At 67.4% G+C, this 18,591-nt stretch overlaps 1 protein-coding gene across 1 annotated transcript; it reads left to right on the top strand.

Moving 5' to 3' along the window:
- The first annotated feature begins 13,965 nt into the window (after window positions 1-13,965).
- On the top strand, window positions 13,966-17,147 carry PIM3 (Pim-3 proto-oncogene, serine/threonine kinase). Its single transcript, XM_081822681.1, has 6 exons — window positions 13,966-14,313; window positions 14,424-14,533; window positions 14,631-14,681; window positions 14,764-15,133; window positions 15,744-15,920; window positions 16,004-17,147. The coding sequence occupies exons 1-6, from the start codon at window positions 14,229-14,231 to the stop codon at window positions 16,189-16,191; spliced, it is 981 nt and encodes a 326-aa protein (XP_081678807.1). The 5' UTR covers window positions 13,966-14,228; the 3' UTR covers window positions 16,192-17,147.
- The last annotated feature ends 1,444 nt before the right edge of the window (window positions 17,148-18,591 follow it).

The raw sequence follows: 18,591 nt of genomic DNA on the forward strand, positions 1-18,591 counted from the left end.
GGGAGGGCGGGGGGCCGGCGGGGAGGGCGGGGGCCGGCGGGGAGGGCAGGGGTTCGCAGGGAGAGCAGGGGGCCGGCGGGGAGGGCAGGGGGCCGGCGGGGAGGGCGGGGGCCGGCGGGGAGGGCAGGGGGCCGGCCTCAGGCTCAGGTGGGGAGCTGCAGGGGGGGAGAAGGCATCCTGCAGGACCGTGTTGACACGGAGTGCAACGTAAGCAAAGGTGGTAAGTATAAGGACAGCCACGGGATGACGAACGTGGTCTTCTGCAGGAGGGGGTGCGAGGGCAGGCTGAGGTTCTGCAGGGCCCCACTGGGTGACCGGGGGTCACATACAGTGTTTGCGTTGTTGCTGTTGTTCGAACCGCACAGAATTTGGTGCCCTTTTCTGCATGCGTGTTGCATTTAGTAATTTGGATATTAAAATGTGCGTAGTTTTTAAAAAGATATTCCCTGGGCACATCTCCCCACCTCCTCCCAAGGCCCCCGCCCCGGGCTTGGGAACTCGGAGGTGCCCTGGGATCTCCAGGGAGCGACCAGCACGTCCTTGGCGGGCGATCGGTCTGTCACGGGCTCCGGGCCCCCAGCCGGCGTCCAGAGCCGCACCATGGGAAAGGCGCCCCGTTGGGCCGCGGCCTGCGCTGCCCGTGATGTGGGAGGTGCAGGAGGTGGGGGCTTCGTAGAGGGAGAGACGTGAACGGCGTCACTGACGCTGGTTTATGCGGACCGCGTGTTGAAGGGCTTCGGACAGCAGGTCTGGGATCAACTGGGGTTTTTTTAAGACTTTATTTATTTGAGAGACAGAGAGAGTGAGAGTGAGAAGCAGACTCCCTGCCGAGCAGGGAGCCCGATGCGGGGCTCGATCCCGGGATCCCGAGACCATGACCCGAGCCGAAGGCAGACGCCCGACTGAGCCACCCAGGCGCCCCTGGGATCAATTGTTAAAGTTAATCTCACCTGTTTCAGGCTACGTTCAATGACCCACGTGGCCCACATTCACTTTTCACCTGGTGGCACTGATCTGGGCACCCCTCCACCACCAGTGAATCACGGTCAGATGCCTTTTTTCTTTGATGTCTCCAAGGGGGCCAAGGGGGAGAGCAGGTGGCCCCCTCAGGCCCCCAGCCCCATCTGACAGCACCTGACACTGGCTCCCCCAGCCAGACAGGCGTCCTCCCTCCCTTCCCACCTCCCCTTACCTGAGCTGGCCAGGTCTCCCCTTCTTCCCTGACGCGGGGGACCAGGAATCTGGGAGGGAGCCCCCGCACCTACAGAGCTGTGGAGTGGGGTAGCGACCTTGGGAGGCCAGGGGAGGCAGAGGAGGCCTGGCTCAGATGGCAGACACTTCTGTCCCCACTGGCCTAGAACCACCTGCAGGGCGTAGGGACCCCAGGGGCACCGAGTGGCTCTGGGCCTGGATGAGGTCTTCCTAACAGGTGAGGAAAAGTTCTGAGGCCGGCTGGGGCTAGGACCTGGCTGTGTGGCCCGGAACCGGGCTTTCCCTGGGAGTAGCAGGCTACCACCAGCTGGGGACACAGGCCTGCCTAGGCCTGGGGGACAAAGGAGTGGGAGGGGCTGGCCTGTGAGGGTGGCCAGGCTCAGGTGGCTGGGGGCCCAGGACTGGGGCGCGGTGCCCAAGGGCACGACCGCATCAGGGCCTCCTGGGCGCAGCAGCTTTCCAGGGAACTCAACTGTCATGCAAATGCCCCCTCCTGAGGCCCTGCCAACCTCCCCGGCGGGTTGGAGAGCTGTCACCCTCCTGGGCTTAAGAAAGGTCCCCCGCTGGGCCTGTGGGGTCCTGCGCCCCTTCCCCTGCAGCGGGTGGCAGCCGAGAGACCGCCCTCAGCGAGGGGCCTCAGCTGCAGACCCAGGCTGGCCGCGACGGGACCCCAAGGCCTCAGTGCCCATGCTGGCCCTGTGCAGGCCCACCCTCAGCAGCCCCAGCGCAGCCGTGGTCCCCCATGCGTTCCTGGATGGCCAGGACTCCTTCCTTGGCTGCCTCCAGACTATGAAGGAAGAGGGAGGGGAGCTTTACCCTGCAGCCCCACCACCCCCAGAGCTGAGCCTGCCCCTGCGTCCAGGGCACAGACCAGGCGTCCAGGGGAGCCCGGGCCGGCGTCGGCCAGCCCCTGGGTCCTGCCGCCACGTGGGGTCAGGGTGGCAGGCCCTGGGAGACGGGCTGAGTGATGAGCCCACCGCCATCGGCCGAGAGAGGCTCCTGCCGGGGCCTGTGGGGCCTCGGGAACACCTGCGCCTGGCCGAGCGGCTGAGGCCGAGCCTCAGGGAGCCCCGGGGGCCCTGGCGGTCGACTCAGGACCCCGGGCAGGGGCGGTTCTGGCTGGCGGTGTGTGCCTGGGCCTGCTGCCGCCCTCTCTGCTGGCCCAGCGCCACGGCCGCCCGTCCCAGGACACTGTGTGCAGCCGGAACAGGGCGTGTGTTTGCTCAAGGCACCCCACGGGTCCCGGCACGGCACCCAGGAGCCTCAGCAGACCAGACAAGGGCCCATTGTGTCCCCAGGCGCCCCTGCCCCGAGGCCATGGGCCACAAGGCTCCCGCCGGGTCCCCCACTCCCCACTGCTCTGCCCCCACCTCCAGACCCGCACCCTGCCTCTTGTCTGCTGTCCCTGCCCTCCCCTCCTTCCACCTGCGCCCCCCCCGCCACTGCCTCTGTACTGCTCTCCCTGGCCTGTGCCCCCTAGCCTGTCCCCGCCTCATTCCCGCGGTGCCCACGACCCTGACTACACACACCCTGGCCACCCGCCGGGCCCAGGCTTCCTGGATCCAGATCTGTGGTGTGGCTCCCAGCCTAGACACCGCCCTGGTGCTCATGCTTAATGGGCCAACCCGCTTCTCCTCCCCTCTGCCCCACCCAGACTGGTGTCCCCAGGGCAGGAGACCCTCCCAACCAACTGCCTCAGGCTGGGCCAGAGCCTGGGGAAAGCACAGCCCCCAGGCTGCAGGGACTTCCCATTGGAGGGGGCCTGAGAGGTGGCAATCGCTTGGGTGGGGCCAAAGGTCCTGGGGTGTGTGTTGGGGGGGCAGGTGCAGGCCCTGGTGCCCTCTGTCAGGCTCAGGGCTGGGCCCCCGGATCGATGAGCCCCTCTGCTGCCCAGTGGTCGTGGCCCAGCTGCCCCGGCCCAGAGACCAAGCCTGTGGGTGAGGCCTGGTCACAGGCTGTGAAAGCTGCAGCCGCCCAGGCATCGGGGGGTCTGGACTTTTCAGGGGACATTCGGGCACGGGGAGGGCCACCTGCACCCTCCTTGGAAGGCCGGCTCTCAGGCCTGCTGGTCAGGGTCCACACAGGCCCGGGCCGTGACCCAGCACCCGGGCAAGCCCACCCAGGTCCTGGCACATGGGTGTGCGCTCACTGCCCCTGCCCATGCAGATGCCCACTCCCGCCAGTCCCAGCGGGCTCCGCAGCTTGCACAGAGCTTCCCCAGATGCCCCTCGGACACCCCCACACCTTGGGGCAGGGGCCAGAAGAGGGTGAGGGGGGCACCCACAAGCCAGGATGGCCCAAATGGTTGCGGTGACAGGTAGGGTGTCACCCTGAGCCCAGGGGAGCGTGGGGGCCAGGGTGAGAGGTGGGGCTGGTGTGTCCTTGATGCGTCAGGCATCCAACCAGCTACCTAAGTAACGGGAGCTGCTGGGATCTGAGGGTCCGCCCCACCAGGCCTGCCCTAAGGGGCTCTCGGGGCCCATCAGCAGCCCCTTCCAGGCCCCGAGGGCCAAGTGACAGGGACAAGCATGGATGACGTGGAGCTCGAGGGCGCTGCTGGTGAACCCACCCACCCAGCTGGAGGCGCCTGTGTGGGGGAGGGCTGGGTGCTCCATGACCTCACCCAGCCACTCAGCCGCACAGGAGTCTCCAGGGTCCCCACAACCAGGGTCTGTCCTCTCCCTGCTCCCCACCCCCTGCAGCCATGTGCCCCCTCCATGTGCCCAGCCTAGTGAAGCCTCGGCTGGGCAGTCCTGCCCACCTGGCAGGTAGGAGGCCAAGGCTAGAGGCAGGGAAGGGAGAGGACAGCCGCCGGGCAGGCTTGTCCTCCACAGGCCAAGAGCTTGCCGCCTAGAACCGGTCTGACTGTGAGCGTGCGTGCGCGTGCGTGTGTGCATGTGTGACCATGCTCGCGTGTGCGCGCAGGCTGGGATCTGGCCAGGAGGCAGGCGGACCAGAGGCCACAGCCTGCGTCACGGGCAGCACCCTGGGGCGCCCAGCCGGCGGCAGATGGCAGAGCCAGGACTGGCAGCAGAGCCTTGAAGGCTGGGCCCCGGGGGTTGGGGGACGGATGGGCCGAGAGGCATCAGCTTTGCTCCTCTTCCTAGGACTGGGGCACAGAGATGGGTGCAAGGACGCTAGACTTGGCCTGGGACCTGGCCACTGAGGGGTGCCCAGACCTGCTCTGTGGCCCTGCCCTAGGTCTGCCCACCCCACCTCAGCCCAAAGTCAGCCTGGCCAGCCCCTGAGCTCGCCGAGAGACCAGTCCCAGCATGCTGGTCGGATGCGCCGCCCTGCTCCAGCAAGCCTGGGGCCCACAGTGGCTAGGCTGTCCGGACGCTGGCCCCCACCCCGCCTCACGGAGAGGCTTCACACCCAGGCATGCAGTTGAGTCAGTTCTGCTGGGATTCCTGGGGTCCTGGCAGGTGAGACGTCAGGAGGGCAGACCCTCCACGGAGGCCCCCTTGTCCGGGCTCAGCCCAGCCCTCTCCTCCTGCCCCTGCCTGGGCTCCTTTCCCCCACCACCCTGTCCCAGCAGCCATCACCTCCTCCAAAACAGCTCCTCTTGGCCTGGCTGGAGTCCCTCTGCCCCAAGCTCCTCTCCCCTCCTCCTTGACCCTAGATCCTCTGGTGGGAGACACCCCCAACCTCCATCCTGATGGTGCCTGACACAGGGAGCTTCAGGGACACCCAGCCCCTCCTGCCCAGCCTCCAGGCCAGGCCTTGGGCTCTGGGCCGCCCACCCCTCCCCAACCTTCCCTCCCCTCCTCCTGCCCCGCCCCCCACCGGCCCAGTGACCCCCAGCCTCGGCTGGCTGTCTAGCCTGTGAGCTGGGTAGCCCTGCCTGACCTGAGCTGGCAACCGGGGCTTGGCTGGCCATTTGCATTCCCAAGCCTGTTTCTCAATAGGCAAATGAGGACCAAGAGGAGGACCGCGTGCCTCACCTCTGCCCTGAGCCCCATGAGAAGAGAGGGGTGGTGGGCAGGTCCTGAGCCGAGATGGGGTGTGGTTATCCGCCTCCCCTCCCTGTCCTAGCCCTGCTCACCAACAGACAAGAGTGGGCATTGGGAGGGATGCCAGGAACTGGGATCCAGGACCAGGAAGGACGCCCCTCGGCCTGAGCTCGTTCCTGAGGCCACCTCCAAGCCCACTTCAGTCTGGCACACACCCATCGCTTGCCCAGCCAGCCCTGACCCGGTCCACTCTGGGCCTTTGGAAGAGGCAAAGCCCAGGTGAAGCCTGGGAAGTGGCATGGGAATATGGTGTGTTTCTAGCGCCCCGAGGTCAGGAGTGGCCGGCGCAGGGGTTGGGGTGCTAGGAAGGGGTGGGAGAGACAAGCAGGTCCCACTGGCTTCCGGGTGCTGCTGGGTGCCCCCACCTGCCCAGCACAGCAGGCCCCTCCCCACTCACACCTTCCCCTGGCAGCCCTATGGGGGCAGGCGGTCCTCCCTGCAGACCCATTTTGCAGCTCGGAGAACTGAGGCCCAGTGACTCTGCCTTTCCTCCTCAGGCAAGAGGGAGCCACTAAAGGGTTTTGAGCAAGAGAATGGTGTGTTTAGAAGCAGGCTCCAAAGGCTTCATCGGAAGGAGGGTGCAGAGGGCCCCTGAGGGCAGCGAGAAGTGGCAGAGCCCGGGGGCTGGAGCTGGGGGCGGTCCGGGTGGGGGCAGGATGGATACCAGGATTGTTGTAGCGGGTGGGTGGCCCAGTAAGCTTGGTTCTCCTGCTGCCCATGGGGCGGCCTCAGCCCCGGGTCCCAGAGCAGCTGACTCGCCTGCCTGGGAGGGGATCCAGGGCCGGGTCGAAACCCCACACTGGCGCGTCCCAGAAACCACAAGTCAGCGGCCCCCCTCCCCCTGATGCTGCCAGGGAAGCCACTCTGGGAACGCCCAGACGGGGCGTGGCAGAGAGATGGAGGCCGGGGGGCAAGGGGCGGTGTGGGGGTGTGGCCAGGCGGGCACAGGTGGAGGAGCTCGCCGGCTACGAATCGTGGGCACCCGCAGCTCCCCACCATCGGGCCCCCACCAGCAGTGCTGGGGAGTCACTGAAGGACCCATTTCACAGATAGGAAGACAGGTTCAGCGTGGAGCCCCTGGGGCCCAGAGCCCAAAGGGGCTGGGGTTGCTGAGCTGTTGATCACAGAGAGGCAAGGCCCCTGTCCTGAGCCCAGCCAGGCCCGGGGAGGCTCCCAAAAGGAGGCAGAGGGGGCTGGCCCGCGTCCACTCCGGGCCAGGTTGGCTCTTGGGCCGCTGTCTAGGCAACTGTGCCCCCAACCCAGGCCAGTGGGGGCCTCTCTGGGCCCGGAAGAAGCTGCCCACACACCCCCGCCCAGGAACCAGGGCTGAGCTGACACAGGGTGACCTGCGGGCTGGGTCCTCCAATGCCCAGGGCCAACACTCCTCCCAGGTCAGTGGGGGTTAGCTAGGCCCACAGGAAGCAGGAAGGGGGTCGGGCAGAGAGGTGTGGGAGGCTCGGGATGGGGAATTTCTTGGGCGTGGGGGAGCTTACCAGAGAGTAAAAACACAGAGGTCTTTCCATTTCTCTGTGGTGACTCAGTGGCTCCGCCTCCCCTCCCCCCTGAGGGCCTGCGTCAGGCCAGGAATGTGCCTGACCTGGAGGGTGGGGGTAGCAACACCCCCCCCCCCCCGCCCGCCGCCGTGTGCCCCAGCCCCACTTCTCTTCCCTGTCAGGTGTGGTCCTGCCCGGCTCAGCCCACACCTCCCCAGCTCTCCCCTGTCCCGGCAGCACCCCCTGAGGACCCGGCCATGCCCATCCCTACACCCGCCCGGCCTTCTGCCTCCAGGTCTTCACAGGGGGCTTGGCCCCTGCTGCCCTCAGAGGACCTGGCTCTGGATCCCGGCAAAGGGTCCACACAAGGGTCTGTGAGGCTCTGCCCCCAACCCCACGGTGACTCAGTTGCCCTGCCGTGGGGTATGGGTGGGGATGGCCTCTCCTGGGCCTCAGGCTCCGCATCTGGATGGTGGACATTTGGCCAGACCCCAATTCTTGAGCCCTTGGCCATAGCCAGGTACAGACCAGACCAGGGAGGAAGGCTTCACCCCTGCCTCTGGGGGAGGACAGGGCCAGGGTTGCAAGCCATGGTGCCTGACCAGCTGGGCCGGGGCCTGGGAGGAGGGGGAGGGAGGTACAAGCGGTGGCCGGAGCCTGCCTGCCAGAGTGCCCACCATGCCCGTCCGGACATGGCCTGCCTCGTCCACACGGACCAGCGGGCTGCACGCACGCACGCCTGAGTGCTCGCCTGTCCACAGTGCTCACCCCTGCTGTCTGAGCCCAGATGCGGGCTGACCAGCCACCAGGGAGCTCTGGGATAGCCTCCCAGCCAGCTCGGGCCCCTCTAGGCTCCTGGGCCCTGGGGAACCCATGGCGCTGCCCCCAGCCCCAGGAAGCCCCTCGGTGGCACACGACCCCACCTGGGGGGTAGCTGGAGTGAGCAGGGGGATGTGGGGACAACTCCTGGCCAGGGCCCTCCCTTCCATGGTCACATTCTGGGAACAGGGAAGCGGCCCTGAGGTGGAAGCTAGCCAGCCACTTCTTTCGAACCGGATGCTCCGTCCAGGCCACCTCTCGCCTGGGGCAGGGACGGGGACAGGGCAGGGCGCTCCTGCAGTGGGCCCTCTGACCTTCCCCAGTCTGTGCTGGAGCCTAGACTCAGTCGGGGGGCAGGCAGCCCAGAGCTACAGCAGCCCCGAACCCTTCTTCCTTTAGCTGTTCTCAATTCCCCCACCCCCCAGAACAACATGAGAAGGCAGGAAAGTCCTTGAGTCCAGGGACTGTCCCCTTCCTCCCTCACAGGCTTGGCCAGCAGACCCTGAATACTGACATTCCCCAGTGGGCACCACTTCCTGAGCCTGGGTCCCTGGAGCCTCCACCCTCTGACCCTGCCACGTCTTGTGATCTCTCAGCGGCCACCCTCGTCTGGCGCTGGAGACACTTCGGGAGCCAGACCAGGGTCCTTCTGGCAAAAGCCACAGTGTGGGGAGTCTGGGAGGCAGCACAGAGGCCAGAGGGGTCTCCTGGGGCCCCCTGGCAGACTTGCCTGCCCTGCCTGGCCCCCCTTCCAGCCCGTGGCTGCCATGCTCGGCCCCTCCCCACAGGCCCGGGGCCACCCCCAGCAGCACGGAAAGGAGCGGGCCGGCTGAAGCATGGGTCCAGGGAGCCTTGGGCACCAACTTGTGTCCCTGGGGTGCTGAGGACCACACAGGCCTCGGCCAGCGCAAATCTCATCCTTCATGCTTGAGCAGAACTTCAGGCCACGCCGGGCTGTCCTTGGAACCACTGGCACTGTACCCCCAGGGCCCGGCATGGGGGACTCTCTCCAAGGGTCTTTTTCTGGCCCATTAAAGGGAGGACCCACAGGGCTTGGGGCACCCAGGCTTATCAGCTCCGCGCCGTGCGGCTGCCAGGCAGGGAGGGGCTGGATCGAGCATGACCTGAAGTCCTCACCGGCGCTGCCTGCGTCTCTCCCAGACTGACCTGTTCTGGGTAGAGTTCACATCCTGGCAGTGGCTCTCGTGTCTGTTTGGCTGAGCCGGTTGCCACCACCCCTGGGCTTGCCCTGCCCCGTGGGCCACTGCCGTCTCTGGGATGCAGTGTGAAAGCATCAGGGGCTGAAGTGGGGGTGCGTGAGCGCGCTGAGCACAGGCAGGTATGCCCCAAGTACTCACTAAACGTGCATCTCCAAGGCCATACTGTGTCCTGAGCTCCCGTTTGCTGGGACCGGGCCCTCGGGAGTCTGTGCTCTGGAGACCCTGGGGATCCATCTGCAGGGGGCCGTTCCTCCATAGCCTGAGTGTGGTCTGAGTGGCCCGGGCCACAGCCCACGGACTGTCCCAAGACAATGTCATCACTGCTGTAGGCCCTGGGCCCCAGCAGGCAGCGGTGGCCTCCCTCCGGGACTCAAGACACCAGCCCCTTCCCCTCTAGAGAGACCTCCCGACTGGCTCCAAACAGCACAACTCTGGTCCAACCCTTGGCCCTGCTGTTGCCCCAGCCTGCACCCGGTTAGTCACACGTGCTGAGAGCCCCCCTCACCCTCCCTCTGTTCTCGGTCAGCCTTGGAGACTCAGCTGAGCTGGGCCTCCTCCTCCAGGAGGCCCCCACGTGAGACCCGCTGCCTGCACACCTCCTGGACTGGGGCCAGTGAGAGCTGCATGCAAATCAGAGGCAAACAGAGGCGCAGCCAGCTTCCGGCTCCTCGGGGATCCCCCTCGTGGCCCCTTCTGCATCTCCTCCTCATCTGCATGTTGGAGGTTGGAGCAGAGCGGGAGCAAGGAGCCTGGCCAGCTTGGCCACCATCCACAGGGGCTGTTGGACTCTCCGTGGCTAGATTCTGAGAGGCTGCAGGCAGGGTGTGGAGTCCCCGTAGAGGGCCGCACTACCACCCTGGCTCCTGTGGACGGGCCTCCAGGGCGCGCAGGAGGGGCGTCGGGGGGCTGCCCTCCCCAGTCCCATCCACCTGGGCTCCTTGGCCTTGAGGGTCTCAGCTTGGTGGGGTGGAGCTGCCAGGGTGTGCCGGGCCTCCCCGTCCCAGGAAAATCCTGGACCCTCTCGACGGCACGCAGGGCTTGTACCCAGCACAGCAGCTGTGAGAGGCCTACTGTGCGCCACGGAAAACCCGTCCCACACGTCTCACTGGACGCTCCTCTCCGGCCCACGCAAGGTGGTCAGAGTCCCCAGAGACGGGGAGACCCAGGCTAGGAGAGGTTGGGGACGTGCCCGTGGTTCTGGCGTGGGTTAGTGGCAGAGTGGGGACGTGGTCTGACTGGTGGGGGGGGGCTGGGCTGAGGCTACTCGGCTTGAGTCAGAGGAGAAGGCCCTGCGGGGTAAGGAATTGGGGCGGGGGGCAGGAAGGGAAGGCCAAGAGGTGTGAAGCCCCAGCTAAGTGTCCGGGGAGCTGGTGCGGTACACTGCGCAGCCTGGGGGCAGCCCGATCCCAATCCCAGGCCAGAGGGGCTGTGTGAGGAGAGGACTCCTGCCGTGAAGGCTCACCGTGCCCATGGCCACCACCGCCAAGCCAGTCCGGCTGCACTTGGGTCAGCCCTCCGGGGGACCTGGTGTCTCTCCAGGTTAGGCCTGGACACTACCTGGGCTTCTTCGGTTTTTCAGGATCTCCTTGGCCAAGAACGCAGTGAGCCGTTGCCAGGCCTCAGTGGCTTGGGGGATAAACACTCTTCAGTAGGTGGGGTGTCAAGCTCTCGAAGGCAGGCTGGCCTTGGCTGAGGGTCAGGCCAGGCTGGGGTCTCCTGGGCAGGGAGGCCAGAGTTCACGCAGGCCACCACTGCCCGCTGGCTCCCACTGGTTTTCACCCCAGCCCAGCCCAGGCCCTACCCTGGGCTGACTTTGGGAAATGTTGCAAAACCCTGGCCCGGTTCTGCTGGCTCCCCTCCCCAGCAGGGGAGAGGCCGCACGGAGGTGAGGCGAGTGGAGGCCAGAGGGGAGGCCCTCCCCGCCTCACTAGCCTGCAGCTGTGTGCGGGCGCTGGAGGAGGGGCAGCCTTGCTGTGCTGCTCGCAGGCTGGGCCAGTCTCAGAGCTCTCAGGGCCCAGCTGGGGGCCGGGGCGCGAGTGGGTGTCTGGGAGACAGCAAGCCAGGTGCACAGGCTGGGGACGGGACAGCCCCGGGAAGGCCAAGGGTTCCTGCAGTGGGCGTGGGGGCCGGAGGGGCTGAGGGTGAGGGCTGTGACCGTGGCCAAGTCACTGGGCCTCACCTGACAGCCGGCTCTGTGGGCAGGGGCGGCAGCACAGTAATGATGGCTGGGAGCCGGGAAGACTGGCCTGGCTGAGGCTGGGAGCAGGGGGGGGGGGCGCCAAGAGGAGCACAGGTGGGGGGGTGCGGGGGGATGGCACAGAACCACGGGCCTGGGCAATGGATGGGGGGAGATGAGGGATCCTACAGGCTTGCCCTAGGTTCAGGGGTATGAAGAGGCCGGGGCAGGACTGAGCCCCAGGAAGCCGGGAGGCCTGGGGGTCCGGGCGAGCGTGGGGGAGCGCTCCCCCAGTATGTGTCCTCCCTCATTCCCCAGCTGTGATGATGCCCAGCTCTGTGGGTGTGCTCATATGCATGTGAGAGTGTGTGTGTGTGCATGTGTGAGACACAGACTGTGGGTGATCCAGGCCATCTTCTGTCTACCCCCCTCCTCCTTCGTTGTCCCGGAGACCAGCCTGGCTCCAATCACCATGGCAACAGTGCAGCCCCCTCCCACCAGCAGGACAGGGTGACCTATGGGGCCAGAGGTTTCCAGGGCCAGGGGGCCGGCAGGGATCCTCCGGTAGAACCTGCCCTGCCCTCCGCCTCAGGAAACAGCTGTGTGGGGAGGAAGGGACTTGAAGAGGCACCTGGCTCTGGTGCAAGGCTGCCCCTCTTAGCAGGACGGCCCAACACATGGAGATGTCCACAGCACAGTGGCCTGAGCCCCAGACACCTTGAAGGGTGACGGGAGGCCAAGGGACACGACCTGACTCTCTGTGGTCAGTGGGGCAACAGGATAAGAACCCAGCACCTCCACCCCCGTTGAGCCCACTGCTGCTGGCCTCTCCCTGCCATGTGTAGGGGTGTCCTCAGCCCTGCTGCTCATGGACTTGCTGGCCTGGGCCACACCTGCCTGTGGGCCCCAGAGCCCACCATCAGAGTTTGAGGGGCTGTTGACAGGACACACGCACCTCCTCTTTCTGAAGAAGTGTGAGTGCATGCTGCTCTGAGTTTGGGGAGACTCAAGGTCTTTAGATCAAGACTCTGCAGCTGGGGGGGCCCGGGGGGGGCCCCTCCCCAAGGCTGACTCCCCAGGCCAGGGACCCACTGGGCACACAGACCAGAACGTATGAGGAGGACTGGCCTGGAGGCTCGCATGAGGGGCTGGGGGACCACTAGGGAGGCCACCAGAGACCTCAGTCTCTGTCCATGGAGTCAGGCCTGCCTCAGAACCACATCTTGCCTTGGTCATCACCTAGACCCAAAAGACCCTCCATCAGTCCCACCCCTCCCCCCCCAGACCCAGCACAGGCCATAGGTCTGGAAACCCACTCCAGCCTGACCTGAAGGCACTCACTCTCTGAGGGGCAAGCTCTGGGACCCTCTGCTGGTCCTTGGAAGGACGCACAAGTGGACAATAGCCCCTCCTCCCTTGCAGGTGCTGTGTGGATTCAGCCAAAGGGGTGGGCTCCTGCCTCCTACCTTGGATCTGACCCTGTGGGGGATCCTGCCCTCACAGGCCCATGCTGCAGGATGGGGATAGAGCTCCGGTAAGGCAAGAACCTAAGAGCCGGACCAGTGGAGGGCCCACTTTCTGATCTGAGTGGCAGTGAATGGCAGTGAAGGGGGGAGCTTGGGGGAGGCCGGGTGCGCTGAGGGAGCCAGCAGCCCCGCCCAGGCCCCCGAGGCAGGTGAGTGTGCATGCTTGGGGGGTATACCTGAAGGCTGTGGCTGCCAGGTTAGACGCCAGCCTGGCCCACAGGTGCCACGAAGGCCACACACAGCCCCTGCAGTGCCAGCACTGTGGCCTCCAGGCTACCCCAACCCTCACCCCTCTCTGAGATGCGGAAGGAGCCCGCATGGCTGGCGGGGAAGGCTCTTCTACCGCCCCTGTGGCTGGCAGACAGCTGCTCACACCGCTGCGCACACCGAGTCCTGAGCAGCTCAGGCTGGTGACCTTGGGCCGAGGTCAGCAACCTCTAAGGGGTGACCACTTCACACAGGTGGTTCTGTGTAGTACTGGAGGTTCGAGTGGACCTTGGCCGGCTCTGGCCCTGACTGCGGTGGTCAAGGTGGAGCCCCGAGTAAAGGCGGTCAGCCGCTGGGCCTGGAGAACAGCCAGGGGGGTGGAGAACAGGAACGGGTGCTCCAGGTAATGGGGACAGCAGGGCAAAGGTTCCAAGGGGGGGAGGCGTGGCCAGGCAGGGACCTCGGGCTGCGGGCTTGAGGTCAAGCCCCGGTCAGAACGGCGGCCTCGGGGTGAGCAGGGGGCGCCCGGGGCTGGGTCAGCACTTAGCCCACACCAGGGGCTGCGAGTTCCCGAGCGCGGACGCTGAGCGGGGTCCCCGAGGGGGCGGCACCGCCTCCCCGCGCTGGACCAGCTGCGCGCGAGGGTGAACGGACGGCCGGGGACCCACTCGCACGGCCCGAGGCACAGGGGGGTCGTCTCCAGGACTCCCGCCCCTGTTCGGGACCCCGCGCTCGCGACAGCCCTCGCGGTCTAGCCGCCCGCTCCGGGCACGGCGGAGGTGGGCGCGCGTTCCGCCGGTGACCTTCCCCGGCACAACCTGGGGCGGGACCTGCGAGTCCCCGCCCCGCCCAGGCGCCGCCATTGGCTGGGGTTTCGGGGCCCTTTGGAAACCCCGGCTACCATTGGCTCCGACGGCCCCGCCCCACACGCCTCGGCCACCGCCCGCGCAGGAGCTGCGCGTGCGCGGTGTGTGTGTGTGTGTGTGTGTGTGTGTGTGTGCGCGCGCGCGCGCGCGGGGGAGGGCTGACGTGTACTGCCGCGCCACGCTGTGCGCCTCCGCGGCTCTACTACAGCGAGCTAGTTCCGGGCGGCTCGCCACGCACCCTGGGCCCACCGGCCCTCGTCGACCCGGGGTGACGGCGCCCGGCCCCGCCAGACCGTCGCCCCGGCCGCCCGCGCGCGTTCCCGGGGGCGACTCCGCTGCGTGGATCGCGGCGGAAGGGGGCGGGATTCCGCTCGCCCCGCCCCCGCGGAGGGATACGGACGCCGTGGCCCAAAAGCCCGGGGCGAGGCGGCTGGGGCGTGTGAGCGGCTCTGTGCTGCGCGTGCACGCGGTCCACGCGCGGCTCGGCCCGGGGCCACTGCGCCGCGCGGACTGCCTCGCCCGAGCGGGTCTCGGCGCTCCCGCCTCGCCGCCGCGGCCGCCTCCGTCCGACGCTCGGGGCCCCGCGCGGCACGGGGAGGCCGCCCTCTCGCGTCTGCGGCCGCGCGGGGAGCCGGGCCGGGTGAGAGGCGGCAGAGAGCCCGGGGGCCGTGGGCCCGCGCCCCGCTGCCGCCCGCGATGCTGCTCTCCAAGTTCGGGTCCCTGGCGCACCTCTGCGGGCCGGGCGGCGTGGACCACCTCCCGGTGAAGATCCTGCAGCCAGGTACGCGCGGGGTCGGGAGGCAGGGGCCGGGGGGCCGCGGCCGGGGGACCCGGGCCGGGGGCTGGGGCGCGCCGGGCCGCACCAACCCCTCCCGTGCGCGATCCCCACAGTCAAGGCGGACAAGGAGAGCTTCGAGAAGGTGTACCAGGTGGGCGCCGTGCTGGGCAGCGGCGGCTTCGGCACCGTCTACGCGGGCAGTCGCATCGCCGACGGGCTCCCGGTGAGTCGGGCCACCGGGCGGGCCCGGGTTTCTCGCCCACCGCGCGCGTCGTCGCTTCTCCGCCGGGCCTGACCATCCGTGTCCCCCCCTTCCCCAGGTGGCCGTGAAGCACGTGGTGAAGGAGCGGGTGACCGAGTGGGGCAGCATCGTAAGTGCGGGCGCCGGGGGCGGGCGCCGGGGGCGGGCCGCCGCGGCTGGGGGCACGCTGACCGATCGCCGTGTCTCCCCAGGGCGGCGCGGCCGTGCCCCTCGAGGTGGTGCTGCTGCGCAAGGTGGGCGCGGCGGGCGGCGCGCGCGGCGTCATCCGCCTGCTGGACTGGTTCGAGCGGCCCGACGGCTTCCTGCTGGTGCTCGAGCGGCCCGAGCCGGCCCAGGACCTCTTCGACTTCATCACGGAGCGCGGCGCCCTGGACGAGCCGCTGGCGCGCCGCTTCTTCGCTCAAGTGCTGGCCGCCGTGCGCCACTGCCACAGCTGCGGGGTCGTGCACCGCGACATCAAGGACGAGAACCTGCTGGTGGACCTGCGCTCGGGCGAGCTGAAACTCATCGACTTCGGCTCGGGCGCGCTGCTCAAGGACACGGTGTACACCGACTTCGACGGTGAGCGCGCCGCTGGCCGGCGGGGACGCCCGCGGGGAGGCCCGGAGGGGCTGGTGACTGTTGGAGGCCGCGCGCGAGGGGAGCGGGTTCGCGGTGGGTGGGGGCGAGGGGCCGGCTCGAGACTGCCCCCGCCGGCCGTGCTGGGGCGCGACCGCGGGCGGGGGCGGGGCGCTGGGGACCGCGGCGCGGGGGTGCGCCGGGAGTGCCCGGGCCTCCCCCTGCGTGGGGCGGACGCTGCGTGCGTGCCGAGCGGGGGCGGCGCCGCAGAAATCCCCGCATTGCGGAGCGCGGGGAAGCCGGGGCTACCCGCCCCTGCGGCGCCGCCCCCTCCCCCCCCCCGCCCGCCTGCTCTATCCTCAGCTCACATCTGTTTGTTGTGAAACCCGAGCGCTCGCTCATGTGACCCGCCCCTCCCCCGGCCGGGCGGGCCAGCTGGGGAGGCCGCGCCCGCCGGGTTTTTCCAGGGTGATGACGAGCAGGTTGCTCGAGGCCCGAGGCCCGGAGACCGGCTGCCGCCCCTGGCCCGGGCCTCCCAGGGGACTAGCGAGAGCGCGGGGGGCTCGGCGCTGGTCCCCAGGGCGGACGCCCTAACGCCCGCGTGTCCCCCCAGGCACCCGGGTGTACAGCCCCCCCGAGTGGATCCGCTACCACCGTTACCACGGGCGCTCGGCCACGGTGTGGTCTCTGGGCGTGCTGCTCTACGATATGGTGTGTGGGGACATCCCCTTCGAGCAGGACGAGGAGATCCTCCGAGGCCGCCTTTTTTTCCGGAGGAGGGTCTCCCCAGGTGCGTGGTGGGTGCGGGGGCTGGAGCTGGGAGCCCAGGGGCCTAGGAGCCAAGGAGCTGACCCCACGCCCTCCTCTCCGCAGAGTGTCAGCAGCTCATTCAGTGGTGTCTGTCCCTGCGGCCCTCGGAGCGGCCCTCGCTGGACCAGATCGCTGCGCACCCCTGGATGCTGGGGGCCGAGGGGGGCCCTGCGGAGAGCTGTGACCTGCGGCTCTGCGCTCTGGATGTGGACGACGGGGCCAGCACCACGTCCAGCAGTGAGAGCTTGTGAGGAGGAGCCCGGGCCTGGCTTGTGGGAGCCGGAGGGAGCGACCCCGCCTGGGCTGTTTCTTGCAAAAGCAGTGACCTCTGACTCCCGGTGACCTTTGCCTTTGGCACCGGGCTGTTTTCTTTGCTTTGAGTGCCTTTTCGAACGCTGCTCTCACGGGACTTGGTCTTCTCAAGCTCTGTCTGTCCAAAGACGCTCGGGTCGACGTGAGGTCCGGCCTGGGCCGGGCAGGTGCGCGACCCTGAGACTGTCCCTGTCCTGCGCTGCTCTGGGAGGCAGCCGTCCCGGCCCTCAGCGCCTCCCCGGTCGGACCATGTTGGACCAGGAGCATGTCCTGTGGCCTCATGTCACCGGGGGCTCGGGCTCCCTTGTGCCCACCCCCCGCTCCCGCCCGCCGCCGGTGTTCGTCCGGGCAGGTCTGTGCACAAGCAATGCAACGTCGAGGCTCGCTGCCTGAGCGCGCGCCTGCAGGCGGGGTGTGCGTGCGCGCGCACGTCTATTTATGGTCTGACCCTGAGGAGGGCTATTTATTGTTTAATTTATTTGGGGAGTTCCCTCCTGCCTGCGCCCCCGCCTTCTTCAGGCCCCGGAGTGGGGGGCGTGGCTGTGTGCGCGGACCCCAGGTCCTGATCCTACCTGCGTCTGTCGGAAGATGGACTTGTACAGTGGCTAATTTAAGGGGCGAGGGAGACTCTGTCCCCTGTGGCTCTATGCCTCTGGGGGAGCGGGGTGGGGGTGGGTTTTAAATTATTGACCTTGTACAGTCTGCTTGTTGGCTCTGGAGGCCGGGGGGTGGGGGGACAGAGTCTCAAGCCTTTAATTTATGGTAGTAGCTGTGTTTCTGTGATCCCGGTGTGCGTAGGCATCGAGGATGGGGGTTTCTTTCAGTTCAAAAGTGAGATGTCTGGAGATCATATTTTTTATACAGGTATTTCAATTAAATTGTTTTGTATATAACAGTTACTCTGTGTTTATTGGATAGGGTGGTCTGGTGAAAGGAGATTTGGGGAAGGGGTCCCTGGGCAGCCCCCTCCCTGCCTCCTGTGGGCAGGCAGCAGCATGACCAGGACCCAGGCTCTTCCCTCCCGGCCAGAGGGCCTGGCCTGTGGTGCTTGGCCTCCTTGCGGCCTTGTTGTCTACTCCTACGGCCCCAAGGACATTGCCACCCCTAGTCTGGAGGCTGTGTCTGGTGGTGGCCCCAAGGGGACCTCCTTGGCTTCTGTTCCCAGAGATGCCCAGCCAGAGGTGGGAAGAGGAGGTGGCCTTCGCTCAGGCCCCGCACGCAGAAGTGTACGGGGAGAGGGGTCCGCACTGTTCCGCAGATGGCTGGAAAGGGTTCTGAAGGACGAGTAGAAGTTTGCCGGGTGGAGGGGGCGTAAGGCATTCCTTGCACAGAGAACGGGTGGGTGGAGTCAGGTGGGGGGGCAAGTGCTGGGGGGTCAGGCCTTGGCCTGATAGTTGAAGGGCAAGGTTGTGGGCGGAAGCCACGGCCAGGTCCAGGTGTGGAAACGTGGCCCAACCACGTTCCTGCCGCCCTGACGGGTCCAGCCTGCTCTGGCTCCTCCCACACCCCTGTCCTAGGACAGGGAGCCGGGGCAGCAGCCTTGGGCCACGTGGGCTGGAGTCCGGGGGTGCGGGGGGACACGCAGGGAGAGCGGAGGATAATGCTTGCAGCATCTGGGCCTCCGTACCCTCCTGTGGTGAGTGACTCACACGGCACTGTGATTCCCGGCTCCCCCACTTGCCAGCTGAGGGTGCCAGGCTGGTCTTATCACCGCCCCCTCGCCCTGCATTCACCCATCCTCATCTGTGCATCCATCCAGCTCATGGAGCTCGTGTTTGGGGGGGCCCCGAGTCAAGCCCCCGGCAGTGCCAAGACACCTCATCCTCAGGCGCCCAGTGCTTGTGGCTTGGGGACAAGGCACAGGTCTCTTGGACGTCCTGAGGAGGGCCAGTCCCTGGCACAGATGCAGCGACGATGCTCGGGAGGGCACAGGGTCATCGGGAGGGCACAGGGTCAGAGGCCTGTGCGTGTGCAAAGTCGGGAGGTGAGTGGGAGAGGCTTGCCCCGCACAGGGAGTGCTGGAGCCCCTGGGGCGCCCACACCAGGGGACGCTCCGTCCTCCACCACACGTGCAGAGGCTACCACCCACCCAAGCATGAGGCCTGAGTGTCCCTGAGTTCGCTCCTGGGATGGAGGGCACAGCACTGTGCTGAGCGTGGGAGATGCTGGCCTCCTCAGAGGCTCCTCAGCCCTGGGATCCCTGTCTGTCCGGTGATGCCGTGAAGGTGGGGCAGGCTCAGGCTGGCTGTGGGTGGGCAGCCCCGGGTGATGGCCACCGATGGGTTCGTGGGATGCAGATGCTGTGGCCGCGGGGCTTCTCCTGCCCCAGAGCTGGTGGA

Source organism: Leptonychotes weddellii, chromosome 5 (assembly GCF_054177405.1).
Source record: "Leptonychotes weddellii isolate Sample4059 chromosome 5, ASM5417740v2, whole genome shotgun sequence".
NCBI lineage: Eukaryota > Metazoa > Chordata > Mammalia > Carnivora > Phocidae > Leptonychotes > Leptonychotes weddellii.

What these genes read in the sequence shown, in the direction of transcription:
- PIM3 (XM_081822681.1), top strand. Translation starts at nt 14,229, where the DNA reads ATGCTGCTCTCCAAGTTCGGGTCCCTGGCGCACCTCTGCGGGCCGGGC. An exon ending in GGTGAAGATCCTGCAGCCAG is followed by an intron (nt 14,314 to 14,423) that starts GTACGCGCGGGG and finishes CGATCCCCACAG; the next exon opens with TCAAGGCGGACAAGGAGAGC. An exon ending in TGACCGAGTGGGGCAGCATC is followed by an intron (nt 14,682 to 14,763) that starts GTAAGTGCGGGC and finishes GTGTCTCCCCAG; the next exon opens with GGCGGCGCGGCCGTGCCCCT.